At 39.3% G+C, this 19816-nt stretch overlaps 1 protein-coding gene across 5 annotated transcripts in view; it reads right to left on the reverse strand.

Annotated features, from left to right (window-relative positions):
- Positions 1–19816, reverse strand: part of PDE4DIP (phosphodiesterase 4D interacting protein) — a 203936-nt gene that overhangs the window by 57697 nt on the left and 126423 nt on the right. For all 5 annotated transcript variants that reach the window (XM_052637981.1, XM_052637980.1, XM_052637982.1 and 2 more), the window contains 15 exons: positions 14751–14882; positions 13992–14111; positions 13657–13749; positions 13309–13521; positions 12286–12444; positions 11357–11470; positions 11030–11167; positions 10147–10326; positions 8831–9025; positions 5733–5900; positions 5481–5562; positions 3209–3300; positions 1450–1566; positions 992–1129; positions 25–137 (listed from right to left, as the gene is read on the reverse strand). In XM_052637981.1, coding sequence (XP_052493941.1) covers positions 25–137; positions 992–1129; positions 1450–1566; positions 3209–3300; positions 5481–5562; positions 5733–5900; positions 8831–9025; positions 10147–10326; positions 11030–11167; positions 11357–11470; positions 12286–12444; positions 13309–13521; positions 13657–13749; positions 13992–14111; positions 14751–14882 — 2054 coding nt within the window. The remainder of the gene's footprint in view (positions 1–24; positions 138–991; positions 1130–1449; positions 1567–3208; positions 3301–5480; positions 5563–5732; positions 5901–8830; positions 9026–10146; positions 10327–11029; positions 11168–11356; positions 11471–12285; positions 12445–13308; positions 13522–13656; positions 13750–13991; positions 14112–14750; positions 14883–19816) is intronic.

Consider the following 19816-nt stretch of genomic DNA (forward strand, 5'->3'; position numbering starts at 1 on the left):
AAAACAATGCAGTCACTCTCTCACCTCTCTGGATGGGCATGGAACTTCACCAGACTGCTGTAGAGCTGTCTCTCGGCCTGTAAGGCCTCATTGAGCCGACTCCGCTCATCTACCAGTCCTTCGAGCATCAGCAGCAACTGAGGGGAAAAAGAAGTGAAGCAACACGCAAACAGAAACACGAAGCCACAGTTAATTCTGAGAAAGAGATCAAAAGAACGAATCAGCATGGACTATGACTCAAGCAGCTCACTATCTCATTACTGACTCATCCTTTCTATATAGTACGCTACAGTTTTCAAGTCAATGTCATATTTGTCATAAAGTTTTTTATCTCTAAAACTCTATAAGGCAGAATTCAACTATGGGAGGAAGAAGAAGAAGAAAGAAGAAAACAAAGCTAGAAACACAGGAGACGGGCTAAGAGGGAGGAGTGGGAGACAAAGCAAGGACAGGGCAAGAGGGACACAGACAGCAGGACTCACAAGCGCTCTTCGTCCACTGAGTAAATATTTACTGGGCCCCTTCTCTGTGCCAGGTTCTAAGGATAAACCTACCATCTAGTTGGGGAACAGACATCCATCAGTCACAGACAGGTGTCACTGTGAGCTACAGTAAAGTGCTCTAAAGAAGACAACCTGTGATAATGCATGACCGGCAATCTGTTTAAGGGAACTGGTAGAGTTAAAGCCAGTTTGGAGTGAGATGAGTAGTGTCTATAGACATGGTAACAGAGACACGGAGAAGTACAGGTAAACCGGTCTTTCGATTAATAACAAGTCTGGCATTCAAGAAAGGTCAGATCTGGGGCAGCAGTTACAATGGAACCACATGTGCTAGAAAACAGCACCTGTGGCTGCTACTGGCCACGGTGGGGAACTTGGGAGCACAGATTCTTGATGAAATTCTAGCAACAGCCACCATCATAAGTAATTGACAGCTTGTTCACTGTTTATTTTGCAGTAAAAATAAGGCCTGTACTCCAATAGCTTACTTGTTGTCTTCGGTTTCCGGACGTTTCCTGTCCTTGTGATTCTACTGAAGCAACTTTTTCCCGAAGAAGCAAGACTTCCTGGGTCAGCCGTTCCATAGCCGGGATGTCTTCAGGATCAACCAGCTGCATCTGCAGGTCCTAAAAGTCAAAAAACTAGTAATAAAAATAGTAATGAAAAAAAAATGCTATTCAACAGAGGAATAAATGCTCTTGAAATAATCTACTATGCATTAAGTGGGATATTAATAAGCCATGATAGTAACAATAACTTCTTAATGAAATCTGAGCCACTCTGATATCAGTCTGAGAGAATCTGGGAATACCGAGAGGCTCAAACGAGCCCTGGACCTAGAAGACGAGCACCACCGCAGGGGCTCAATGAATCCAAGTGCTGTTTGAAGGGGAAGGTATTCTGAGCTGTAATCATTTCCAAGGGTCTTTCGAAAGCTTTGAACGACCTTTATGAGGTCTTCCTTAATCTGTATGGTCCTGGTCAGGGACTCCATGTCAGCAGCCTGAACCTGCAGCTCTTGCTCCTGCACAGCAACCATGGACTGGAGCGCGGAGAGTTCCATCTGTGGAGAAGGAAACCCTGAAGTCAGTGGGCAGAGGAAACAGTGGGTGTCATGGTTACATTTTGACACTGAAGCAGATGCTTTTCCATATCTATTATTATCAAGCAGTAGTGCAAATGAAAACTAGAACATGAAGAGTGAGCTACTGGATCAGATCCATAAACCACACTGTGTGATATCAAAGGACGTTTCATAGGAAGTTGTAATGTGGTTTTAATGATGTCCTCTACTTTTTTAGCACTACAAAACATAGCAGATTGGTTTGTTTTTTTAATTTTTTTTTTGGCTGTACTGCATGGCATGTGGGATCTCAGAGAAGTGCAGTAACATTAGTCTTAACTGAGTATGTGAGAGAAACAGGAACAACATAATGGCTAGGGTAGAACCGAAATTTTGGAAAAGGAGGGAAACGGGGATTTTTTTTAAACTTGTATTTTTAAAATGCCACACAATTTCACATCCTCAAAACTTGAGTCATATAACATGATTCTGTTTGTAAGGAGAGATATGGTAATGAAAAGAAATACAATAAGATAATTTCACCACAAACATGAACACAGGTTTTATATTATAGATCTAACTATGGGAAAGAGGTGGAACAAAAACTGAGGAGCTATACAGACTGGCCAACTAAACTTAGTTTAGGGACCCATGACACTGTCTGATCTTCTACAGTAGAGGCCATGGTGACATAAAGGGTTTTAGTTTTAGCCTGTAACCCTATACTGTGGCCCTAAAGCTTCCTCTCTCTTCATCCAAGTTGGACAAACAATTAGTTGTATAGGGAGGCAGAAGGGGAAGGGATTCTGTAAGGCTAACAGGCCTCTTCTAAGAAAATGATGAAAACTGTTGCTAGAAATAGAGCATATGGATGGGAAAAATTATCTGCTCCAGGAAAGGACTTCGGAGGAAGCATGCTGAGTCACAGAAGACCTGAGCTTAAATCGTAGCTTTAGTATTTTATAGTCACATAACAATTCCTCTCCTTCATCTTTTAAAACAGTGTTTCAGCTTCTTCTTCTATAAAATAGGGCCAACATTAACCTACTTTGCAGAGTTGTTAAGTATTAGTGCGAATTTAAATGCCCAGTGCAGTGCATAACATACAGCAAGTTCTCAATAAACATTATGGATCTTTCTTGAATGTCTCTTGTTCTATGTTCTAAAACTAATTTCATGGATCTGTCATAATTATAAGCAACAATTATATAGCACTTCATTTTTTTCACAAGTCCTCTATAATTATTTTATTCCAGTTAGACATGGGTAAAGAAAACTGTGTTCTTTCAGCACTTAAAAAGTTTTAATAATCCTCATTTATTAAAAACAAGAGCATCTTGGTGAGATAATGTAATATAAAGCAATTTCTACTTTTCTCTAGAAAGAAAAAAGGCTCAACTTGGATTTGGACCCAGATATTATACTTGGAGAATTTTACTCTTTCCTTTTTTTAAAAAGTTTTTTTAAAAAATTTATTTACCTTTAATTGGAGGATGATTTCTTTACAATGTTGTGTTGGTTTCTATAATACATCAACATGAATCAGCCATAGGTACACATATGTTCTCTCCCTCTTGAATACTTAAAACTCTTTTGAGAAAAATATAGGAACTTAGAAATTAGACTTAACTAGAAAACTCACCCGACTTTCTCTCTCTTTTTTAGCCATGAGCTCAAGTTCCTCTTTGGCATTACTCAGTTCTTTTTCCAGCCCCGCAACTGTATCCAAGTCTCCTAAAGATGAATACACAGTGCTGCTTACGGCCAGTATCACCGTAATACGATCTGCGCTGCCTTATTTCTGAGAAATTTATTCTAAGATACAATCCAACAACAACAAAACATGTATACACAGGATGTTCTTTACAGCATTATTTGTAATAACAAAACACTGCAATCCATCTATAAGCCTATAAAAAGAAGATTGAATATGTACAGTATATCCACACAATGAAGTTCTATATATAGCTTTAAAAAAGAATGAGGAATATCTTTATGAACTGACATGGAGTGATTTCGAAGATATTAAGTACAACAAGCTGTTTAGAAAAGAATACATCTACGGAGTATGTTTTATGTTAGGAAAAGGGGACACATGCATGTTACATATACACATAGGATTAATCTGCTTACTTCTATAAAAAGAAACACAGGAAGGATACCTCAGAAATGAAACCAGTTGCCTTCAGAGGATGAGTGAAAACAGGAGAGAAAGGACAGAGAAGTAGATGGGACTTCTGAATACACTTTTCTATATTTTTGAGCTTTGAACCATTTTAATGTTTTCTTATTAATGGGTAAAGTTAGTTCAACAATAATGAGGAAGAAAAAGCCAAAACTGAATACGAACAAAATGAATGAAACTAAACAGCCAGTGTCAGAGAACAGACTTGTGGCTGCCAAGCGGGGATGGTGGAGGGCTTGATTGGGAATTGGGGGCTGGCAGATGCAAACTATTATATACAGAATGGATAAACAACAAGGTCCTACTGTATGGCAAAGGGAGCTGTATTCAATAACCTGTAGTAAACCACAATGCAAAAGAATCGGAGAAAGATGTATACAACAGAAGCACTTTGCTGTACACTGGGGACAAACACAACATTATAAATCAACTACACTTTAATTGAAAAAACTGCTAATGCCAAAAAAAGACAAAAGAAGCTAGAAAATGGTTCTAGATTAAAGGAGACTGAAGAACCATGGCAGTAGGGAGGGAAGAAAACAACCAGCTATCAACGAGTATTACAGGGACAACAGAAACTCTGAAAATAGACTGCACAGTAGATGCTAGGACTATGTTAAAGCTACACTGACTGAACATGGTAATTGTAGTTACCCAGGAGGTTGCTCTTGTTTAATGAAGTATGTAGGGATGAAGTGTCATGATCTTTGTAATTTTTAAATGGTTCAGAAAAAAACATTACATCTGTGTGTACACACACATACATGCAAGAAATAATGCAAAAGTGGCAAAATTTTAACAGTTGGTGAATCTTAATAAAAATGTACATGGGTATTCACTGTACCATTTTTGCCACTTTCATATAGGTTTGAAATTTACAAAATAAATTGGGGAAAGATGCTTTTTAAAAAAGGTAAATAGGGAGTAAATTAAACATATCCAGCATCTTTACGCTTTGACGAGAATAAAGTTTCCCACTAAAAAATGATTACTTGCACAGCTTACCTATGAATTCCACAATGCCCTATACTATAAAACAGACACAAAGTTTTTACATTCTGAAAATCATTTAAAAAACTGTAAGTTAATTCCTCAAGTCCACAACACTCTATCAGCACTATAGTCACCAAGTCACTAATCATGGTGAGCCCCTGTTTCTGTAACACTTCTCCAGATCCTAATATTTTGGTCTCTGAGACTAATCTAAGGCATTCATTTTGAGTTTTGCTTACACCTCACATATAATTCAGTTACTTTTACGGAGTTCAAGGCCTACAACCACCTCTTGGATGGGGCAGAGCTTGGCAAATGACTCAATGAACACTGCCTACTCTTCTTAATACTGTAACGTAGCTTTTGTCTAGGTACAGTAAGTAGCCTCAGCTTGCTTCAAAGATACTCAGGAGAAGGTATCAGCCCCATGGTCCCGCCGGGCAGGTTTGAAAACACTGCCTCCTGCATTCTTGAGTCCCTGCAAAGCTATCTGAAAAGGAAAATTAGGATGCAGCTTCTTTGGGCCAAATCATGTAGCCAGCACAATAGCTTTAATTCAATGTAAGGTAAAGCCAGTTCTCCCTAGAATAGACATCTCTTCAGTCTTTCAGTGGAATCCAAGCTTATTTTTTCCATTAAGGTAGGAAGAGAAAGAGAGTCTTGGCCAAATCTGTTAACAGAGTGTTACAAGAAGGAAAGACAGAGATTCCTTACTGAAATCAAATTTGATACTTACCTAACGAGGACCTGGGTACGGTAGCATCCCCTTTGGCAGTCAATGAAGTGCTCTCATCTCTGGAGGGTATATGCACTGAACCCTAAAAATTGGAAGAGTCAGGGGATTTAGGAAGATACAGAAACCATGATCACAATGACAGGACTTGGAACATCCTCACACAACTTGGTATTAAAAGTATCATACTTATGCCTCAGATATAAAAAGAAAATGCAGCTGGCATAAACATCTAAACAAGTCCATAGTTCTTACTTGACCAGTTTGCTCTTCAAGATGGGAGCTGATGGAGGTAACTTCAGCTGGTCGGTTAGAGAGGGGTGCTTGGGACATCATGAAATCTTTCCCTCCTAAATATTGGCGCAGGGCCTGTAATTCTGAATTTCTTTCCATTAGAGCTTGTACCATCTTTTCTGCAGCAGCCTAGTAAGGAAATCACACACAACATGAGAGAGAGACTCTAATAAAACAAAATTTGTGTTCTGATGTCATTTGTTAAAAGCATTTAAAAAAAAGTTAGTGGGGCTCTAAGAAATCATTTCCTTACTTTAATTTTACAGGAAAAAACAGTCAAGCAGTGGAAAGAAAGTCTCATACACAGAAAACCGGAAAAACAGAACGCGACATGTCTATCATAGATAAACTAATCTGAAATTGGTTCTGCCAGAAATGCCAGGCTAGTAACATACTGAACTGGGTAACTGATGTCTTTCTTTACTTGGGGATACATGTGCCTTTGGCATGGATGGTCTTTGCTCAAACATTTGTCATTTGCATGGTTTGCTCCCTTAAAGTGTCTAGGAAAGTGTCAGTCACTCAGTTGTGTCTGACTCTTTGTGACTCCATGAACTGTAGCCCATCAGGCTCCTCTGTTCATGGAATTCTCCAGGAAAGAAGACTGGAATGGGTTGCCATTTCCTTTTTCAAGGTCTTGCCAAATTCCAACTTTTCAGATTGGCCTTTTCTGCATTTCCCACCTAAATGCAGCAAGCTCATCTCTACTCCCAATTTCTGCTGACCTGCTACATTTTTTTTTACATTGCACTTACCAGTAATCAGTATATCTATAATTGTCTCTCTCTCCCCCAACACCTGCAACTGGATGAAAGTTTTTTAAGAGCAAGCACTGTGATGTTTTATTCAGTGCTGAATCCCAAGCTCCCAGAACAGGGTCTGGCCCATAGAAGGCACTCAATACATAGGCACTCAAGACCTAGATATTGAATGAATCACACAGAAACATTTTTATCAGACCACATGACCAGGAGAATCTGGACCTCAAAATCACACCAGTTTATTTCACTTCAAATCCCATAGTTTACTAAGACACATGATGGCACAATAAGGAAAAAATTGATAAAGAACCTGCCCGCCAACGCAGGAGACATAAGAGACATGGCTTCAGTCTCTGGGTTGGGAAGATGCCCTGGAGGAGGGCATGGCAACCCACTCCGGTGTTCCAGCCTGGAGAATCCATATGGACAGAGGAGCCTGGTGGCCTACAGTCAACAGGGTCACAAAGAGTCAGACACAACTGAAGCAACTTAGCATGCACACCACATAGAAAGTCTGCATTTAATCAGAAAATCCAGAAATAATAAAGTAAGACTAAAATTACTAAGAATGTAAGATGATGGATATGTCAGATTAGCATCAACTATCTTTGGTAAGAATTACTACTATTTTAAATAAGAAGCTGAGCCCTCGTCATAACTTCTAAGAGAAATAAAAGAATAACCCTCTAGTTTTAGCATGGAAAATTCAGACTCTTTAGGGATTTGGACATAACCATCTTAGAGGTAACAGTACATTATTAATTTGCCCTAATAAAAATCTGTTAGATTATGGGAAGAAACAGAGTAAATAATACACAAGATATCTTGTGTCAGACATATGCTCTAACTGGCCTGACTCTTTTTCTAGTAATGCTGCTTTTAGCACCACTCCTCCAAGTGTGGTTCACGGACCAGCAGCATCACCATCATCTGGAAGCTGGTAAGAAATGCAGATTTTTGAGGCTATGTTTTTTAAAAGCTATTTGAGGGATTGTTCTGCATGTAAAATTCAAGAAGCACATCTAGAAGAATACAATCACTACTCTTCTTTGAGCTGAAGATTTTTGTAATTTCAGGCATCTCTTAGATTCCCTTATTTTACTACCAACACATACACAACATATATGTGTATATTAAGTGTATATTAAGTGTATATTAAGTGTAATAAGACAAAGTGTATATTAAGTATAATAAGACAAAAGGGTGAAAAAGAAAACTCAAAGACTCATTAGTCTCCTGCTAAATTTTTAAATAATTTACAATAATTGTTAGGCCATTCTAAAAGCAGTTTCTGCAGCACAAAGCAGCATGTTTCTAACAAAATGTGTATTTACTTCAGTGGGCCTGAGAACTGGATGAGTGGAATATAACCATTCCATACTATAAGGAAGCATTAGAGACTATTACGGTCAAATAACATAGGCAAATGATAAGAATCTATTTCCCTCTGAAAACTGACTAGGGGGAATTCTGAGTGACTGGTCCCTGAAATGTAGCACAAGCCAACTATACCAGACTCTAGCCTTTAGGAGAAAGATATATGGAAATGAAGATAAATTAAGAATTTGCTTTTGAAATATCTGTGCATTGTTATTTTGAAATTACTATCTATATCCCATATTACTGTGAGATTATTTATTCTCATCACAGCTTTGAAAAAAATCTCTTCTTCCCTCTTAAGATAACTCAGATTTTACATGAATTAAGACAAAATGTACAAAGAATAAGATTCCTCATATCTTGGGTAGAAACAAAATATCACTCAAGTCTTGATAATTTAGAATCGAAATCAAAACACTCCAGAACCCCATATTCCTTTCAGTCAAAATGATCAGAAAATTAAGGAAAGTAAAATGTTATCAATACATAATGAACTTAATGAGTGGGGATATGTATTATTTAGGCATCCTCCAAAAGCAAAGTGTTCTAGAAATAGTTCCTATGGGCGTCCCTGGTGGCTCAGCTGGTAAAAGAATCCACCTGCAATGCAAGAGACATGATTTTGATCCCTGAGTTGGGAAGATCCCCTGAAAAAGGGAATGGCTACCCACTCCAGTATTCTGGCTGAAGAATTCCAAGGGCTGTATAGTCCATGGGGTCACAGAGTTGGATACGACTGAGTGACTTTCACTTGATGATCCATGTAAAACTATAGAGTCAATAGGCTGAGGAAAAACAGCTAATAGAATGGACTTAAGACAACACAAATTTTACAAGTAACAAGGGTCTAATGCTTTCTGTAGTGTGGACTATAAATGTGCAGGGCGATTCTCTCCCAGCCTGTGCATTAGTCCTTACTCGGCTCTCCTGCTCTCTGGTGCTCATGGACTGAAGCAGGCCCTGAATCTCCATTTCATATTCCACCGCTTGCTTGTTCCGATCACTCAGAAGGTCCTGCAGCATCCGTTCTTTCCGCTGTAGACGCTGGCACAGCTCCTCAGCTATCTCACTCTGCCCTGGTCCAAGTCTGCAGAGCCATGTTGCGGTAAGATCCTAATACAGGAGAGAGAGTGTAAGTTCTGGAGGAAAGAATTATCTCTAATACACATGAAAGGGCTTAAAACAATCTATCACAGAAGAGACAGCAAGTATGATGTTTTACTCATTTTTGTAAATGATCTAGCACAGGCCTTGCACATAAAAGACTGTCAATACACACTCAGGGAATGAACATTAATAATACAGAAAAAAAAAACTTAGAATGGCAACTTACATGTTGTTTTCTAAAGTCCTTTCCTTATATGCTCAGGGCATGTAATAATATTAGATGGGGATAAAAGGGCACTCAGTTCATTTATTTTCTCCCCAGTTTAACTTTATAGGGGAACACACAATGATAAACTGCAAAAAACAACAAGCGCTGTTTTTATAAGCACAGTGTTGTAGCTCCCAAGTCTACACTAGGAGGTAATACATGGTAGTTAAAACTGTGGAGCCACACCATCTGGGTTGCACACTGGTTATACCACTTATTAGCTATGTCACTTTCGACAAGTTAATTCACTTCAGAAGTCTGTTCCCTTGACCGTAAAAGAGGAATAACATTATGTACCTCATAGGTTTGTAAGGATTCAGTGAATTAATATCCATTAAGCTCTTAAAATGGGGCTTCCCTGGTGGCTCAGTGGTAAAGATTCTGCCTGCAATGCAGGAGATCAGGGTTTGATCCTCGGGTGGGAAAGATCCCCTGGAGGAGGGCATGGCAACCCACTCCAGTATTCTTGCCTGGAGAATCCCATGGCCAGAGGAGCCTGGTAGGCTACAGCCCATAGGGTTGCAAAGAGTCAGACATGAGCGAAGCAACTAAGCAGTAGCAATAAGCGCTTAAAATAGTGCCTGACACAGCATATGCACCATAACAGAGGTTACTTATCATACTGTGGGTATATTTTTTGGATCTCATTAATTCTCACATAACTTCTTTGAGAAAGATAATTGTCCCCTTGAGTTTAGAGGTGTAGGGAAAAAATCCCCATGAAAGCCAATGACCTGCCCAGGCACAGGATGGAATTAAACACTTGGGTCACCAGCCTCTCAGAGCTCAAGAGTCCTAATCCAAGACTGAGATTATGTCATCACTAAACCGACTGCCCGTAAGTTAACTAAATACTTGCCTCTACTTCTTTGTTCCTGTCATGCAGAGATGTCTGTAGCTGCTGAATGATGCTTTCTTGCTCCTTCTGCCAACGGCTAAATTTGGTTTCCATTTCTTCTTTCAGCCACTGGAGGTTCTGACAGGTGGCAGACAACTGTTCCACTTCCAGGCCTTTGGACCTCAGGAGACTCTGCATACTCTACAGTCATAGAGACAGCAGTTGCTAAGTCAAAGAGCCGCCCCACGCTCCTCAGCATGAACAGACCTGACCCACCTTTACATTATCTCCTATATTATCTTATCAATTTATTTTGCAAAAGGAAAAACTTTGTATCTAATCTAACAATGCCGTATTAGTCTATTTTTTGTTATTAGAAACTCTTATCTAGTTTGTAGAGAGAGAGATCATGTATGTCCTAAATAAAGTATTTTGGAGGAAGTGAAGAACTTTTTCAAGAAGTTCCAGATGGTTAGATATTAAAGATCTAAAAGAAATATACAAAAATAGCCGAGAGTAAATATTAATAGGAGAAATAAGAACTCTTGACTGTGGTTATACATTGACATGTATATAATATTAATGAGAAAAATACAATATAATAGTTGCATCTGAGCAATGGTTCTATAAAAGCATAGAAACACTGACAAGGATTAGAAATAAATTAGAACTATGAATCCGTATTCACTGCCCTGTCCTACAAAGTTCATACAAGAAGTGCTAAAACTTCTCACTCCATAGTCTATGATAACAGAACTAATGACTGCTATTTTTGTTTGGTTTTGCATTTTTTAATATATAAAACGAATATCCTGATTTTCAGCAAACGATGGAAGGGGTGATGCTTCCAGCTTAGAATCCGAGTGGGAGAGGGATGCCAAGTCAGGACAGAGTCTGCTCTCACCTGCATGGTAGCTTCACTGGAGGAGAGGATACCGCGCAGCCTCTCTAAGTCGTGATCTCGCTCTCTCATGGCAAGATGAAGTTGACGCAGTTCTTTTTCCTTTTCTTCTAGGCTGGAGAACTTTTCATCTATAGCCCGCTGCAAGCAGTAAGCATCCCAAAGCTCCGTAAGAGCCACTATTCTGATTACGCTTATTTAATAAGATTCCAAATATAAAAGAATAGAAAACCAACTCCAAAAAGCAGCAAATTCAGTTAACACACATTTCTATAGTCCCTCTGGGGACAGAATAACCCATAGCATCGTGAGCAGAATTATGGAACATACCTCTAGGGCAACGTCTCTATCTTGTATCCTTTGCCTAAGTTTCTCAAGCAACATTTCATTTGCTTCAAGGGTTTTGTCCGAGTTATTTCGGTACTGCAGGAGCTCCCGAAATTCCTAACAGGACCAAGAAATAATTTCCTTTATTCGTTTTACTTAGTATTAACTGAATTCCTACACTGTGTGAAGCAATCTGTTAGTGTCTCAGGATAAAAAACACAATGTGATCACTCTCAAGGGGAACACAGTTTAGCAGAGATAACAGACACACAAAGTGCTAACAATTCCGCATCATATATATGTGAGTATACATAAACACATCTTCTGGGGGAACACAGGACGCATTGTCTAACTCTGCCTGAAGGTTCGCATGAAGGAGGTTACATTTGCTCTTAAAGCAAGCACTAGGAGTTTCCCAAGAGGCTGTGTAGGGTATTTCTGTCAGAGAAAAAAATGTAGGTATAATATATGTATGCATATTATGAAAAAAATCATATGGTCAGTGAAGTATAAGGTATTCAATGTGACTAAATTTTAGAGTAGGTGGTAGAACTGACCACTCTCTTCCTCAGTCTTCCATTTTTTCCCCTATAACTTACATTTTATCACCTAAATAACTGGATATATAGAGGTCTTCAGTGGGAGCAGAAGACATATCTTCTCTTCATCTTCCCCATTCCTGGTCTGGTATCTGACTCACAGAGATGCTTAATAACTATTGGCTGAACATTCTTATTTTCCTACACTTGCTGGTTATCATCTTGGTTCACGCACGGATTTACTTTCTGTTTCTTTTGAATCCTCCTGGTCCCCACACCTCAATGTTCTCCATGTAGCAGGTACTCAACACAAGTGGACACTCTGAGATGATATGAACATAAACGCCCGTGTCCCGTGAACCCAGTTTCAGCTGAATCATTCTGTGGACTCACCTGAAGCAGCTGCTCTTTGTGACTCAGACTGTGGTGGAGGTGCTGAATGTGCTGCTCTTGGGTGCGAATCTCAGTATATTTTTCAGCCTCCAGGGTATGAAGCTGTTGGCTCTTACTCTGAAGTTCTCCTTGTAGCTGCTGTAGGGCTTTTCGCAATTCCTGAATTAAACAGATTCCCCTTCTCAAATAATCTAAAATTTTCACATGGTCATTAGATACGGAGGCCTCAAAACTTTCAAGGCATAGAGAACAAAAAAATAAAGTAGCAAAAAGTGCCATTCTTAAAATTACGAAAGAAATACTACAAGGGTCAAATAGGATGAGGGAAACTATGGGAACTGTGGAGGGAGTATTAATACTATGATTCAATACTTACTTTTTGACTTAAAAGTGATCTATCTATATAAGCACTAAGTGGGATTTGGTTCCAGGGTAAACGTGGATCCTTTATTTTACCAATAAGCTCAAGGATACACGATTATTACCCATCCTTTTAATTCTTAAAAAAGAACTGGGAGCATTTTTTCCAAGCTAACAAGAAACTATTTAAGAATTATATGTTTTAATTTTTAAAAAAAGCACACATGGCATGCCATTCCTCTCACTTGGTTGGTCTTCCTGCTTTTCTGTCTCACTGACTTTTACCCACCCTTGAAGAATAATCTTAGACAATGTTCCTTCGTGAAGCTTTCCCTGGCTCCCTCAGCTCTCCCTGTATATTCCTATAGGATCCTTATGCCTCCTCTACAATATTTACCACACTATATATTCCCATAGGATGCCTATGTCTCTTCTACAGTATTTGCCACACTGAAATACTGTCTCCATGACTGTCTCTCATACTATATTACAAGTAACTGAGGAGGAAAGCGCCTGTGATAGTCACTCTTGTATTTCCAGAACACAGCCCGTTGAACTGAATTACTTAGATTAGGTACGTTCAACACACGCTATCCTCATAAAAAGTTATTACCAGGGCAAAGTTCACCTTCACACACTGCCACACAATGATTAATCATTTACTTGGTTATGTTTCCAAGAAGCCTCTTTCTGCTGCTCTCTCTCCTGTGCTGCAGCCTCTACAAACCGCACACATCGTCTAGCATCAGCCAGCTCCCGTTCTTTTTGTCGTACTGCCCTCTGGAGCTTCTGTATTTCAAGCTGGCTGCAGAACAAAGCACTCTGAAGATCAAGCAGAGCCACCTGTTGCTGAGCTGGGGAAGTACCCTCTGAGTTCTGAAAAGAGAGTGAAACGCATCATCGTAAGAAGGGCCGGCACTGAGCAGCCAAGCAGACCAACGAGATCAAGACCGTGGCTGAGAGCGGCACATCCTCAAGTGACGCCTCCTGTCCTGGGTGACCCTCACATACATGAAGCTGTTTAAGCTGACTCTGGTGCAGCATTTCTCGAAGCTTAGCCATTGTGTCGTTTTGACCTTCAATCACCTGGTACAACTCCTCGGTCTGCAAACAAGAGATGGGGTACCAAACATGTTAGCAAACTAAGTATAAACTCCATTATCTTATTATCTCACCTATACAGATTTTCGTAGCAAGACTATTCCAAAATACCAATCTAGATGACACTACAATTTCTCTACGATCTGTTAGGCTGAAAATATCCATTTCTACAGATTATAGGATACTTGTCTACTTTGACGGGAAAAACCATTTCCTCATAGGTCCACGATTGCCAAACATTTTACCTCACTTTCCCTGCTTTTCAGAGTTTCCTTGAGGTTTTGAATTGTATCATCTTGCTTCTGAGATGACTCCTGAGCAGACTTCAGTTCACAGCTCATTTCATTCAGTTTTTCTTGAAGAATCTGAATTCAGTCAAGAAAAACAGTTTGGTAGGTCAATGATCTCTTTTACTCTCTAATGCAACCATGAAATCGGTCCTCAAATCTAGGTTTAAAGGATTTCTTAGGGGATGTTACATTGCTATTTTCCCCCACACAGTGTAACCATTAAAGTCTTAAGTCAATCAGCAAGACAAAGTAACAGGAGATATGAAATATTTCCTGCAATACTCAATTGCTTCAACTCTCATGAGCTGTGCTTTCTGTATGACAGCAGCCGTACTGGGGGTACTTGTCCATATGAGTCACTATGGAGCCTTTATACAAAGACCAAGGAGCTTTTGCTATCTACTACATGACAGGACACAACAAGGGTACAAGCAAGGAGTGCTGCATCCCAAATTGTGGGAATTTTCTTCTAAGCAGATGTTAAAATCCATGGGCTACATAAAGGTCAAAAGTTAAATCAAAAGCATAAACTTCTTGTCTCAGTACCTTATACAGTTAAAAACCATATTCAAGTTTTAATCTCAGACCTAAAAGACAGCAGAAATTCTGATCTGTGCAGAACAGACTAAAACGCTTGAGACAGAAAGGAAAGAGCTACACTTCTGAGAATATAAAGAAACCCTGTGATCCCCAAGGGCATGGTTTTGATCATACCTTGTTGGTGGTCTCTGTTTGCTGGATTTTTTCCTGGAGTTCTGCCAGATGGGAATCAGATACAGACTGCTGAGTTGTACCAGTCTCATTTGAATTCAACTTCTGTTGTTTGAGTAAGTCTTCAGTCACGGGCTAGGAAGAAGCACAAGCCAAGTTAAGTGTACCTGACAATAAATTTTATCTTCAAATGTTTTCGGCCTCTTTTGCCAGAGACTTAGAAAATTACGGCTGCTGAATGGATCATCGGTATGAATTGAAGACAAGGAAAAGTTCTGTTCCTTATTATGACTTATCAAGTCACTTACTCCGAAGCTACCATTCCTACCTTTCTGTATGAACCTACACAACACTACTCAAAGCAAGTAATTCAGAAATTAAAAAGAAGGGAGGATTTTAAAAAACACTCATGATGACCAAATATTTGCTATATTCTATTTTCAATCCGGGAATTCAAAAGATCAAATTTCTACCATCCCTAGGGGAGAAAAAGTTATAGCTCAACTACCCTCCTTATTGTATGCCTATTTCACATTATTAGAAAAATGAGTAGATTTCAAATATGAAGCATATATTAGATAACAGTATTTAATCAGTACTAAATCTCCTAACTTTGGTAACTGAATTGTTGTTATGCTGTCTTTAGGAATTACATGCTTATTGAGCATAAAGATATATTACATCTGCAACTAATTCTCAAATAATTCAGAAATTAAAAATGTGTCTACAGATAGTTGGAGTGATAAAGCAATTGTAGCAACATATTAGCAACTGATAAATCTGTGTAAATATTAGCAACTGGTGAACTTGGGAGTTCTCTGTACTTCTCTTAAGACTTCTCTAAGTTTGAAATTATTTCAAAGTAAAAATTAAAAATTAGAATTTAAAATCCATAACGTTTGTGAAGGAGGTATGTTTTATAGGAATATCAGCTCATCAAAAAGACTTAGGAGAAAAAAACATCTATTTATATTTGAGACAATCAAATATAGACAGACTAAGATAAACTTATTGAACTTGACCTAATATTCATTATGAGCTAAGATACAGAATTAAAACTTCAGCAATTCACTGTGGCATTAAATTCTACCTTTTCTCTCCCTGCTTCCTCCCCTCTTCTCTCCCACTCCCAATTAGGGAAAATAAAATCCATTATGAAGAGAAAAAAGGTAACTGCTATTAATTTTTTCTTTACCTCACACATTCAAGTTCTGACTACCACCCTCCAGGCTGTGGGGTTACAGCTGACCTTAAACCACTTCCTGATAGCAACTGACTGGAAGTTGGGCTTCCCTCCTGGCTCAGATGGTAAAGAATCTGCCTGCAATGCTGGAGACCTGGTTTCAATCCCTGGGTTGTGAAGGGAACAGCTACCCACTCCAGTATTCTGGCCTGGAGAATTTTAAGGACAGAGGAGCCTGGCAGGTTACAGTCCATGGGGTCACACACTCAGACACAATTGAGTGCCTTTCAGTTTCTTTCTTAATAAAGATTTCAGAAGAAAAATCTTTTCTATTCTCCCAGTGCTGTTCATCATTTTAAAAAAACATCTATGAAGTACCCTAATATGCAAAGCACTATGGGAGGGGGAGTGGGGAGCTACAGAATAAAAGAACAAGGAAATACACAAAATAAAAGATAGTGACAAGGAAACAGGTAAGCAGGACAAAGTCATTAAGTTACTCTAAACTGGCTGATCAGTGGGAGGTCTCTTTCAGACAGCATTTAAACGAAGATCTACCTGATAAGGAAGCAGCAATGCAAAGATCTAGGCAGAGGAACAACTCAAGAAAAAGACCTAGGGTAGATATGACCCTGGGAAAGAAAAAGGCCTTTGTGGATGGAGACGTACTTTCCAACAGAAATATAATGTGAGCTATATGTGTAATTTAAAATTTTCTAGTATCTTCATTGACTAAAGTAAAAATAAATAAAGTTAATTTTAATAAAACATTTTGCCACTCAGTTGTGATTGACTCTCTAGGCCAGAATACTGGAGTGGATAGCCCTTTCCTTCTCCAGGGGATCTTCCCAACCCAGGGATCGAAATCCAGGTCTCCCGCATCACGGGTGGATTCTTTACCAGCTGAGCCACAGTTCAGCGCAGTTCAGTCGCTCAGTCGTGCCCGACTCTTTGCAACCCCATGGACTGAAGCATGCTAGGCCTCCCTGTCCATCACCAACTCCTGGAGTTTACTCAAACTCATGTCCATTGAGTCGGTGATGCCATCCAAACATCTCATCCTCTGTCATCCCTCTCCTCTCGCCTTCAATTTTTCCCAGCATCAGGATCTTTTCAAATGAGTCGGTTCTTCACATCAGGTGGCCAAAGTATTGGAGTTTCAGCTTCAGCATCAGTCCTTCCAGTGAATATTCAGAACTGATTTCCTTTAGGATGGGCTGGTTGGATCTCCTTGCAGTCCAAGGGACTCTCAAGAGTCTCCTCCAACACCACAGTTCAAAAGCATCAATTCTTTAGCGCTCAGCTTTCTTTATAGTCCAACTCTCACATGCATACATGACTACTGGAAAAACCATAGCTTTTTTGGACCTTTGCTGGCAAGGTAGTCTCTGCTTTTGAATATGCTGTCTAGATTGGTCATAGCTTTTCTTCCAAGGAGCAAGCGTCTTTTAATTTCATGGCTACGGTCGCCATCTGCAGTGATTTTGGAACCCAAAAAATAAAGTCTGTCACTGTTTCCACTGTTTCCCCATCTATTTGCCATGAAGTGATGGGACCAAATGCCATGACCTTAGTTTTCTGAATGTTGAGTTTTAAGCCAACTTTTTCACTCTCCTCTTTCACTTTCATCAAGAGGCTCTTTAGGTCTTGATGAGCCACAAGGGAAGCCCAAGAATACTGGAGTGAGCTATCTGGAGTATAGCCTATCCCTTCTCCAGGGGATCTTCCTGACCCAGGAATCGAACTGGGGTCTCCTGCATTGCAGGCAGATTCTTTACCAACTGAGTTATCAGGGAAATCCTTCAATGAAACATTTTGACCAAATATATTGTATTTAAAATATTATCACAAGTATGCATGCAATATGAAAATTAACAAGATACTAATTCTTTACATTGTTCCTTTAAAATTAAAGGTATACTGTACACTCATAGCATCTCTCAATTTGGACTAGCCACATTTCACGTGGTCAACAGCCACACAAGGCTAATGGTCGCCTTGCTGGAGCACATAGGGCCAGAGCACGATGGGCACAGGGGATGCTGACACATGATGAAGTGGGAAGGCAGGCGGGGCCAGATCAGATGTAGCTTCTATGCACCACAGGTAATGAAGCTGCATTTCATTCTCATTGACATGGGAATGGACTGCAGTGTTTTTAACAGAAAAGTAATCAATTATATTTAAATTTTTAAAAGATCACTCTAGTTGCTATATGATAACTGAACTGTTGGAGAGCATCAGGAGAAATGAGAAGACCAGCTAGGAGGCTGCTGCATGGGAATGAAAATACTGCTTTGGATTATAGTGGTAATAAAGGAGGGAAAGAGAAATGGATAGATTTGAACATGTTTTGAAAGTAGAGTCAACAGGCCTGGATAGTGGGAGAGGGAGAAAGAGACAAGTAGCAAGGATAAGGATTCCTAGAACAAATGGAGATATTTGTTGTTGTGGGTATAATGGGGAGCCTTGCCCTGAAGCAATGTGAATTATGTCACACCACAGGAGAGGCAACTCTTTTAATAGATATTTACAACAATTCTACTGATAAATAACTTTATCACTTAACAATAAAGCATTCTCTACAAAACTTGGCTTCTTACTTTCTCAGTGTAAAACAACTTTCCAACAACATCTATTTTAAAGTACTTTCCAAATTTAAACTGTAACCAGCAGAATTAAGTAAAATAGCTTCAAGTTTTAAATGCCAGGGAAGGTAGCCATATTTAGTCACTTCAAACCAAAGAATCTTAGACTGGTGAAGGACACTTTATAAACTAACCATCTGATCCACTCTCAACTCACATGTGAGAAAATGGAGACTTGTAACAGGGAAATAATTTGTCCAAAGTTACATTGGAAATAGGATCCAATTAAGCTGAATGCACTTAAAATGATAACTTCTCTTTCATATCTATAAAATCGACTGCCTACCATAATGCCTAGAATATTAAGTAAGCAGTGTTTTTCACTCAGTCGTGCCTGACTCTTTGCGACCCCATGGACTGCAACCCACCAGGCTCCTCTGTCCATGAGATTTTCCAGGCAAGGATCCTGGAGTGGGTTGCCATTTCCTTCTCCAGGGGATCTTCCCAACCCAGGGATCAAACCCAGGTCTCCTGCATTGCAGGTGGATTCTTTACCAGCTGAGTCACAAGGGAAGCCACCTGGAATATTACTTGAGCCAAAAATTTTTGCTTAGAGTGAACAACAGAAACAAAAGCAAATAAGCAACAGTCCTGTCTTCTAATTTCCAGCCCAATGTTTTAATCCCTCAATGGCTATCTTAGAAAAAAGACTGGCTGGATAGAAAGGGAGATGTTTAATTTAAATATTTCAACATCAACTTTAAATTTGAAGAATGCCGCAGAAAAGCACATAATGAGCCTGGACCTCATCTGAACCCATCTTGGCATGCATATTCATAGGAAACCTCTTCTCCTATGTAATATACGGACCGAAAGGCTGGAAGATGCTTGTTTCTTCTTTATTCTTAGTACTTTATTACTATAAATTTCAAGGGAAAAAAAAAAAGTCCTTGCAGGTAAGTCTGCCAAAAGAGTGTTTATCAAAGGCCCACTGAGTAAACAGCTGACAATTAATTCTTGTGAGTATCAAGTACATAAACCAATCACTCCTATGAAGATTTTGTAGAGCATGATATCAGTAATACTTGATCTGGTTGAATGGGTGTTAATCTCCAGGGTATCAGTTACTAAAATCATGTTGTAATCACAATTTTAAGTTGCTTTTGACTCAGGACAAATGCTTTTCAGCAACAGAAAAGAAAATTCCTTCCAGGCCTAATGCTGCATAATGTAAGACCTTTTGGCTAAAAGGCAGTTATTTTGATCTGGATTAACAGCATTTTTCTTGTCATAAGAGC

This window comes from Budorcas taxicolor, chromosome 3 (assembly GCF_023091745.1).
Source record: "Budorcas taxicolor isolate Tak-1 chromosome 3, Takin1.1, whole genome shotgun sequence".
NCBI lineage: Eukaryota > Metazoa > Chordata > Mammalia > Artiodactyla > Bovidae > Budorcas > Budorcas taxicolor.